General features: G+C 36.1%; 3 protein-coding genes across 6 annotated transcripts; 1 reads left to right on the plus strand and 2 right to left on the minus strand.

Annotated features, from left to right (window-relative positions):
- The first annotated feature begins 568 nt into the window (after positions 1–568).
- LOC123006413 (polyadenylate-binding protein 1-like) lies at positions 569–3,167 on the plus strand. Of its 2 annotated transcripts, XM_044400870.1 has the most exons (4): positions 569–1,003; positions 1,166–1,732; positions 1,787–2,536; positions 2,591–3,167. In XM_044400870.1, exons 1-4 carry the CDS (start codon positions 811–813, stop codon positions 2,902–2,904), a joined length of 1,824 nt encoding a protein of 607 aa, XP_044256805.1. In that variant the 5' UTR covers positions 569–810; the 3' UTR covers positions 2,905–3,167. The 2 variants fall into 2 exon arrangements, with proteins under 2 accessions (XP_044256805.1, XP_044256804.1); XM_044400869.1 differs by having other exon boundaries at positions 1,787–3,167.
- A 278-nt stretch (positions 3,168–3,445) lies between these two features.
- LOC123006414 (succinate--CoA ligase [GDP-forming] subunit beta, mitochondrial) lies at positions 3,446–5,160 on the minus strand. Of its 2 annotated transcripts, XM_044400872.1 has the most exons (5): positions 5,115–5,160; positions 4,895–5,053; positions 4,716–4,839; positions 4,563–4,662; positions 3,446–4,515 (listed from the first exon to the last, which is right to left on the minus strand). In XM_044400872.1, the coding sequence occupies exons 2-5, from the start codon at positions 4,949–4,951 to the stop codon at positions 3,552–3,554; spliced, it is 1,245 nt and encodes a 414-aa protein (XP_044256807.1). In that variant the 5' UTR covers positions 4,952–5,053; positions 5,115–5,160; the 3' UTR covers positions 3,446–3,551. The 2 variants fall into 2 exon arrangements, with proteins under 2 accessions (XP_044256807.1, XP_044256806.1); XM_044400871.1 differs by having other exon boundaries at positions 4,895–5,141.
- A 219-nt stretch (positions 5,161–5,379) lies between these two features.
- On the minus strand, positions 5,380–8,097 carry LOC123006417 (carboxylesterase 4A-like). Of its 2 annotated transcripts, none has more exons than XM_044400876.1 (8): positions 7,893–8,097; positions 7,624–7,848; positions 7,245–7,578; positions 7,005–7,195; positions 6,795–6,957; positions 6,293–6,749; positions 6,028–6,242; positions 5,380–5,975 (listed from the first exon to the last, which is right to left on the minus strand). In XM_044400876.1, the coding sequence occupies exons 1-8, from the start codon at positions 8,001–8,003 to the stop codon at positions 5,842–5,844; spliced, it is 1,830 nt and encodes a 609-aa protein (XP_044256811.1). In that variant the 5' UTR covers positions 8,004–8,097; the 3' UTR covers positions 5,380–5,841. The 2 variants fall into 2 exon arrangements, with proteins under 2 accessions (XP_044256811.1, XP_044256810.1); XM_044400875.1 differs by having other exon boundaries at positions 5,380–5,981; positions 7,893–8,095.
- Between the last annotated feature and the right edge of the window lie 1,425 nt (positions 8,098–9,522).

Here is a 9,522-nt window from a genome sequence, read left to right on the forward strand (position 1 = left end):
GTAAATATAGATTTACTCGATGTCTTTTAAAAAAAAAAATATGCGTAAAATAAATTTGATTGCCATTTTGCAGCTTTTTTAATAAGTCTTATCCCAATTATTTATTAATTGGAATTAATACTGTTTACAAAATGTTTAGTAAGTTGAATTTTTGCTTCAAATATACCGCCACTAATTTGACGTGTAGGTATTTCCGGCAGAAACTGTGTTCATAATATTCTAAACTTTTAATGTGTTAGCATTAAAATATTTCTGTAGTATTGAAAATTTATTCCTTATTTTTGTTAAAAATATAGGGGTATTGTAGAAGACGGTGCTTGCAAGAATTTTTAAAAATAGTCACTTTTGTCAACGGAAAAATTTTATAGTTCTGTAATTTTAGCACGATAAAAATCAAATAAACGTTGGTTTCTTTTTTGAAACATTTTTCGAAACCAAAAATGTTAATTTTTTTTATAAATTACTGGCAAAATTTATTAAAATTGATTAATTTATTCAACATTGCACCACATGGCAACACTGAAATACAGTCATATCCGGCTTGTATAAGTAGTGAAAATGCTCTAGCGACTCCATTTTGTTACTGTTGTTAGTGGTGTAAGCGTGTGGTTGTGTATCTTCTTAGAACACACAACCCACCTAAAAAAAAGCTAAATAATATTTACAAAAATCCAAAAAAATTATAAAAACACATTAAAAACCCCAAAAAAATCGAAAAACAGTGGAAAAAAACGAAAATAAACGGTTAATGTATATTTTTCGTTTCTTATGTTAACGCGTAGCATATCTGTGTAGTGTGCAAAAACGAAGATGAATCCGGGTGCTCCAAACTACCCCATGGCGTCTTTGTACGTCGGGGATCTCCACACCGATATCACGGAAGCAATGCTTTTTGAGAAGTTTTCCACTGCTGGACCAGTCCTTTCCATTCGTGTGTGCAGAGATTTGATAACGAGGCGTTCTCTGGGTTACGCTTATGTGAATTTCCAGCAACCCGCTGATGGTAAGTGCGATAATTCTTTTTCTACAAATCCATTTACCATTAATTTGTTCCATATGGTACTCGACTGCCATTTAATATTTAATCCGCCTTGATTGTTAACCTTCCCCCACTACGTTCGCAACATTGAAATATCTTAGAAATTGGTAAATGTTAATATTGCAGCTGAACGTGCTTTGGACACCATGAATTTTGATTTGATCAAGGGCCGCCCTATTCGCATTATGTGGTCCCAGCGAGACCCATCCCTTCGTAAGTCGGGAGTAGGAAATGTTTTCATCAAGAATCTAGATCGTTCTATTGACAACAAGGCTATGTACGATACGTTCTCAGCCTTTGGAAACATTCTTAGTTGCAAAGTAGCTCAAGACGAAAATGGTACCAGCAAAGGCTACGGCTTCGTCCATTTTGAAACAGAAGAAGCGGCTAATAAGTCAATCGAAAAAGTAAACGGCATGTTGCTCAACGGAAAGAAAGTCTACGTTGGCCGTTTTATTCCACGTAAAGAACGTGAAAAGGAACTAGGCGAAAAAGCTAAACTTTTCACCAACGTTTACGTCAAGAATTTCGGCGAAGACTTGACTGAAGAACAACTGCGCAATATGTTTGAAAAGTACGGAAAAATCACCAGTTACAAGATTATGAGCAAGGATGATGGCAAGTCAAAAGGATTTGGATTTGTCGCTTTTGAAAGTCCTGAAGCCGCTGAAACAGCCGTTGAAGCTTTAAATGGTATATTAGTTGATCAAACTTTTTTCGATTTTGTTGCTAACGCTGTTTGTTTAGGTAAAGAAATCATAGAAGGAAAACCTTTGTACGTTGGACGCGCCCAAAAGAAGGCTGAACGTCAACAAGAGTTGAAACGTCGCTTTGAAGCCTTGAAAATGGAGCGTTTGAACCGCTACCAAGGTGTAAACCTTTATGTGAAAAACCTCGACGACACTATTGACGATGAACGTTTACGTAAAGAATTCTCTCCGTTTGGAACCATAACATCCGCAAAAGTAATGATGGAGGACAATAGGAGCAAAGGCTTTGGCTTCGTTTGTTTTTCGTCGCCGGAAGAGGCCACAAAGGCCGTAACTGAGATGAACGGTCGGATCGTAGGTTCAAAGCCTTTATATGTGGCCTTAGCGCAACGCAAGGAAGATCGTAAAGCCCACTTGACTTCACAATACATGCAACGTATGGCGAACATACGCATGCACCAAATGGGTCAGTTTATTCAGCCAGGAACGTCAAGTGGATACTTTGTTCCAACGATCCCAGCCCCGCAAAGGTTCTATGGGGCGGCCCAAATGGCCCAGATCCGCACGAACCCACGATGGCCGGCACAGACCCCCGTGAGGCCCGGCGCCCAGGGCAGTGCTAACCCATACGGTACCATTCCAACGACGTACCGAGCCGCGCCCAGGCCCCCGAACCAGTCAGCCGCTTTAAGAAGCAATATCAATGTGCCAAGACCAATAACCGGCCAGCAGCCACCGAATATACAAGGACGACCATTAGCTAGCCAAGCCGTTGTAGCACCAGCAGGTAATCGCCCAACTACTTACAAGTATACAGCAAATATGCGTAATCCTCCACAAGGTTTAGGCATCAGCAATGCTGCACCGGTCCAGCAAGCTGTCCACATTCAAGGCCAGGAGCCTTTGACAGCCACCATGTTGGCAGCTGCCCCGCCACAAGAGCAAAAGCAAATGCTGGGTGAGAGGCTCTTCCCACTTATTCAACGCATGTATCCAGACTTGGCCGGAAAAATCACCGGTATGTTGCTCGAAATTGACAATTCGGAACTTTTGCATATGTTGGAACATAATGAATCCCTCAAAGCCAAGGTGGAAGAAGCCGTTGCTGTCTTACAGGCCCATCAAGCCAAACAGGCTGCTATTAAAAAAGAGTAAACGTTCGCTCTCACAGATTAAATATAATAAAATGAAAAAAATTGCAAACATGTCTTACGACAAAAAAATATATATAAAAATCGAAACATCATAATAAATGAAACTTATTATTCGTTCGTGATTTTTGCTTGTTTGCAATTTTCACTATCTTAGTTAAATAGATTAATTTGTTTGGTTTTTAGTTTGTTTTGGCAATTATTCAATATCCCATTAATTGATGTATGCAAATTTAGTAAATTTGTAATATAAAGTTGTACATTTCATATTTATTTTTCGTTCAAATTAATTTCTCCATCTTATGTTATTCACTTTGGTTCATGGAATTTATAAAATAATAAACATTATTAAAAAAACATTCTTTTATTTACCCCTTCAATACAAAAAATATAAACACTTAAAGCATTAAAAATAAGAATCAGAGTAAGTATGTAATCATTTGATCGCAAATAATTTTGGTCATTATCATTAAGACAGATTATGGGGTGTGACTTAACAGTTTGGTCATCATTTTTTTTTCTGTAAAATAAAAAAAAACGAGTAATAAATGAGAAACTTTTATTAAGCGAAAATACAATATCAAAACGAAGAAATGAAACATTGGTTATTAGAACAATTTTTTGTGTTGTTGACAATCAAACAACACTCTGTTAAGCATTTTGCACCGCTTTTTTGGCCGCATCATCGAGATTTTCGGCTGTTTGGATATTCATCCCGGAGTCCTTGATGATCCTCCGGGCCTCGGCCGCGTTTGTGCCTTCCAATCTGACAATTAAAGGCACTTCAAGCTTCATTGCTTTCATAGCACCCACGATTCCATTGGCAATCGTCGCGCAATTCACAATTCCACCGAAAACGTTGACCAAAATACATTTAACGTTTTTATCAGAAGTGAGAATATTGAAAGCGGCTTTGACTTGTTCTTCACGGACGCTTCCACCAACATCGAGGAAGTTAGCAGGGTCGCCCCCGTGGAGCTTGATGATGTCCATGGTAGCCATTGCCAAACCGGCGCCGTTGACCAAACAACCGATGTTTCCGGTCATTCCGATGTAATTCAAGTTGTATTTAGCTGCCTCAACCTCGCGAGGGTCGCTCTCCGTGACGTCTTCCAAGGCGAAAATGTCTTTTTGGCGGAACTGAGCGTTGTCGTCAAAATTGATTTTGGCATCCACTGCGATCACTTTATTATTGTCGGTTTCAACTAACGGGTTGATTTCTAATTGGGTGGCATCAACAGCGAGGAAGAACTGCCACAACTTTTTCAATTCGGCTGCGGCCAAAATCTTTAGGGGGCCTTTGAACTCTAGAAACTCTGCAACTTCATTTGCCATACTGTCTGTCACCCCTTCGTAGATATCAATTGGAATGTTTTTGATAAGATGGGGGGTCTTCTCGGCCACGCCTTCGATGTCCACGCCGCCTGCAGGGGACGCAATTAAGACAGGACCGTTCTTTTGTCTATCCATCAAAATGCAAACATAAGTCTCTCTCTTAATGGTCACACTTTCAGCAATCATGATTTTTTTCACCTCAATACCATCTTTGGGAGTTTGTTTCGTTATAAGCCTATGCCCGAGCATTTTTTTGACGATATCATCGACTTCATTGCGTCTGAAATAACCCACTCAATTTTATACAATTAGAAAAAAAATAATTACTTCTCAGTGACATGTACCCCTCCTTTAAAACCATTGCTAAAATGGCCTTTACCACGACCACCGGCAAGAATTTGTGCTTTTATTACGTATTCCTTCACATCTGTAAAAAAAATTAACTGTGACATAACCTCAATTTTTCATTTAAATTATTACTGAATTTTTCGAATTCTGTGCATCCCTTATCATCAATCATGCAAAAGTCTTGGACGGCAACTCCATTTTTACGCAAGAGGTGTTTGCTTTGGTATTCCAAAAGATTTAAATAACGTACCGGAACCTAAAAAAATATTGAGGTTATGTCAAGTTTTTTTGTAAAATAGTTAAAAAATTACGGAGAATTGTTTTATTTGAGTGGGGACTTTTAAAAGGGTGTTCCAGAGGGAAGACATGTTTAATTGTATTTCAAGAAAGGCACTGCACACTTATCACTGGTATTTATCTAATTGCGGAACAGCACGAATGCACAAAGTCCAAATGTCTGAGGTTTTTATCTAAAATAATTGTATAAAATAAAGACAGAATCAGAAATTACTCAGTAACGCAATATTTAACTTATTTTTGAGATAATTAGACAAGAAATACTACTTTACAAAACTTTATATTGGACTAGGTTAGGATTTTAAAATAATATTAATATTTCCATAAAAAAATGTCATTGATTTTTATTTTTTATGTTACAAGAGGCAATAAAACCGATATTTCTACGTGAAAAAGTGTATATTATTTATACACATATTTATATTTTTTCCACCTGTGCTAATTAGGTTTTTAGGTTAAGAATGTGTGATTTATTTTAAAACATACTCAAACGGGACAGATAAATATCTATTAGTTTTTATTTTTCATACACTTTTATTATTTTTAATACCTATCTACAAAAATAAATGTTGAAATTAAATAAAATCCTGTATTGTCATTGGTGGAATTCAAATGTCATTCTATATAAATGGAAATCATTCGACCAATAACAAAAAAGATAAGTATATACAGTGAAGGTCACAAAATAATTATTTTTGGACACTATACAAAGAGGCGTAACAACAGAGTGATGACAAAAACAATAAAATTGTTGTAGCGACGAAATATATTTATAGTGTGACTCATGTTAAAAAATGAAATAGCGCGCTTTTTTAACCACCCAATATGTAGATATTTTTCCGTCTACCTGGTTCCGCTGACATTTATAAATAGAATTAAAAAGACTTTATAGCCTTGCCTTGTCATCATCTTAGCCCCAAAAACGTCTAAATATATTTAGTTAATTGGTTTGTAAATTATTTTAATATCCCATATGAAGATGATTTTCTCGCTCCCTCGATCGCTTTTTTAATAACACGATACAAATTAAAAGCAAAGCAAGAAGGGCAATCACAAGAGCAACCAAAGTGTACATTGCATGCCGGAAGCCTGCAGCTGGGTCTAAAAGTTTTCAAATAAAATTCTATATTGCAGATCAATTTTTCACCTGGACTATTTTGTAATTCTTTCGGGATGTTATTTGACATATTGTTCTTAAAATTGACCATTTTTGGTATTAGCTGATTCCAAAACAAAACTCTCTGCACCCGTTTTTTGTTTTCTTCATTTATATAGGAATTAACAGGCCCAAAATTTTCGATGTAAAAATCCCCAGAGGTGTATTTTCGCCACGATTTTACGTGATTGTTTGGCGTAGGGTTCCTGAAAACTTTTCTATATTTTGTACCTAATAATCACAATTAATACAATACCCAAACATTATAAAATTTGTCCACAATTGTTTCATTTGTCGGCTCAAATTCATTTCGTTGGCATTAAACCGCCTTCTGGCCATTTGCTTTAACAAAATTGGTCCAAATACCAAGAGCAGGTCTGTGGTAATGGTCGAATCAGTTGTATTGAGAACAAATCCAACATCATCCATAAAATACACATAAATTGGTTGCACGTATGACGAAATAAAATGCGAAAGTTGCAAAAAATGTGGGGCTTCCATTTTGGCCTGAAACTCAAAGTTTTTCAACTCGTCGTAAAGGAGTCTGACGTCCCCCTGATTCGATGAGAAATAGTGCCACTTAATTAGATCAAAAATGTGATCTTTGTTAGACACCCCGAGTTTGTACAAACGCATAATTTCAGGAATTTTAACTTTTTCAACATATTGCTGTAATTGGCTGAAGCCCTGACTTGCAAGTTCTAACCACTGCACTAAAAATAAGGGTCAAGGAGTGACTATTGTTAAAAAAATATTACTAAATTGTTCATCGGCGATAGGTTTCGAAATTCCGGTTAAGATGGGTACTTGCCAATATGTGCCTTCTTTGAGGGCATTCTTGGGGTTCAATGGAAGGTACCGGTTGTCTTCTGGTAAGAAAGTGTCGACGACAGGCAAAAATTTGTCGTTCCAGTTAAAAGACTACAAAACCTGATGAGTGTCTAAAAATTTGGTTGTTTTATGTGCACCTCTGAATACTCAGCCAGTGCTTGTAAAATATGTTCCACTTTCTTTGATCGCAGACATTTAATTGGCTGAACCGTGTAAGCATCGCAGCCTAACATCCGAAGTATTTGTTTGGATGCCACCACCGGATCATTTTTATCCTGCCAAGTAGCCACGGCACTTCCACTTGAAATAATAACTCTTTGGAAGAATCCTTCAACACTCACATTTATTTATCGAAGTTGGAGCCTGCGAAAACAAACCAGCTGTCCGATTCGAAACCATGTGAAAAGTCACACTGGCAGCCCCCGCTTGTTGGCCGTAGAGCGTGATTTTTTCCGGGTCGCCCCCGAATTGATTGATATTTTGTCGGATCCAAACCAAACCAAAATACTGATCCAACAGACCCAAATTTCCTCGCGCTTCAGCTGACCCCAAGCAGAAAAATCCGAAAACGTTCAACCTATAGTTGATTGTCACTGTGACCAACCCCTCAGTTGCCAAATCCTGTCCATTTATCGGAAATTCGCTACTTTGGTAAAAATTCCTCCCTTCGAAAAAAACCACGACTGGAAGTGGAGCGTATAGACCTGCATTCTGGAAAAAAATAATCGCCCATCGCTGACACAAATTTTGTCAAACCTCTGGTGACCAAACGTTGAGGTAAAGACAGTCCTCCTGGTCATTTATTCCGGGTTTTAGGGGCAGTTGGGGGCAATGGGGTGCAAAATTTGTAGCTTGACGAGTTTCATTCCAAGGAAGAGGTTTCTGGGGTGGCGCAAATCTTAAATTACCTGTTGGGGGCGCAGCGTATGGGATGCCCAGAAACGCGTTTACGGTTTTGCCACTATCGGTGATAATCCTAGACTGTTAAAGAGTGAGAAAGGGTTTTTTTTTCGACAGTGACTTACCCCTTCTAAAAGCCCTTGTTGTACTCTAATTGTCGGTTGCCTTTCTCGCCAATTTTGACAGTCTATGAGATTCAAAAAAATTGAATAAACGATCACTTGTGTTAAATACATTACGATTTCACGTCAAAAATTAAATAAATCTATTCTGTTACATTGTATTTCGTCAATGTTAAATCGCTTCAGCAATGAAATGGTACATAACGATCATAACAAATTTCATGAGTGTCCATGTATGAGTTTCCGGTGTTTCCCTTTTGTTGCGCTTCCGGTACCATATCGAACTGTAACATACGCAAAATATTTTATTTACAAACATTCACGAAAATTCACGTTTGCAAGTTTCATTGTCATAGTTATGATTCATTAGCAATTATTCATTTTCTATTTGTCAAACTGTGAGTAAGACGAATGAAAATTCATATAACAAAATTTGTTTGAAATCAGAGCTTTTTTTTGCAGCACTAACTTAAAATTTTTAGAAAATACCTAAATTATTGTACAATTTCATTACACTGAACGTCATTTGATATCTGGTTTACAAATCTGAAGACTAATTAGGAATGAATGCGAGGTGATTTGCATTTGTATTACGGCCAGACTATGCGTCATTTTTTAAATTCCTAATAAATTTGATCAAATAAAATTAAATAAGAATTAAAAAAAAGCTTGCCAGGGTTTTGAGAGTTAATTAAAAAAATCTAAACTTTGGGGTACCTAAGTTTATTTCGTCTTTTTCAATTCGAATGTTTATATGTATTAATAATAAGAGCAAAACAAGTAAAACAACTATGGAATTCCTTTACGAACAAACAATAGAACGAAGTATGCAAATAAAAAAGACTGGTTATAATTTAATAGAAATATGAGAATGCGATTACAACTGAAATTACAAATTATGCAATTAATTACAGTTACACGCTTTGGTGTAATTTCAAATAATCAATTACATCATCTTCTGTTTGGATAGGACCAGGTAAAAGTGGGAAAAAGTTTTAAAACAATAATATTTTATTCATAGTTAGTCGTTTTAGCTTTTAAACAATAAAACACTGATTTTATAGTTTATAATTTTTATTATATAGAAAAAAATACATAATTCAAAAACTTACATCACATCAATTATCCTTAATATTTTTAAGGTATATACAATTTTAACAATTAATATAACTTATATTATACGTATACTATTTATTTACTGCTATGCTATTATTATGTTTTAAAAACAAAACATTTTCAAATTGTTCATCCGACAATTTGTTTCTACGAGGTGTCAAAATTTGACCACCGGAACTAAACATTCGCTCAATAGGTGCGGATGAAAGTAATAGAACATTATATTTTTTTTAATCTTAAATATTGCGGGATAGTCTTTTATAAAAAGGAGTTTTTTATTTGTGCGAATTCACATAAGCGAAAAATTTTATATGTGAGGCATTTTCGTTGAGATTGTTCTCAAGTTTTGGAGTATCCATGTGATCAAAAATTATACAATTATTTTCTATAGGTGATTCGGGAGAAATTTAGTTAGCATTTGAAGGCAAAAAAAGTTTTTGAACTTCACTCATAAAAAGTTCCCTAACGGTGACATATTTTTTTTATCTTTTTCGGAATTAATCCAATTATTGCGATA

The sequence above is a fragment of the Tribolium madens genome, unplaced genomic scaffold (genome assembly GCF_015345945.1).
Source record: "Tribolium madens isolate multiple individuals breed KSU strain unplaced genomic scaffold, Tmad_KSU_1.1 Scaffold_2;HRSCAF=44;Tcas5.2_LGX, whole genome shotgun sequence".
NCBI lineage: Eukaryota > Metazoa > Arthropoda > Insecta > Coleoptera > Tenebrionidae > Tribolium > Tribolium madens.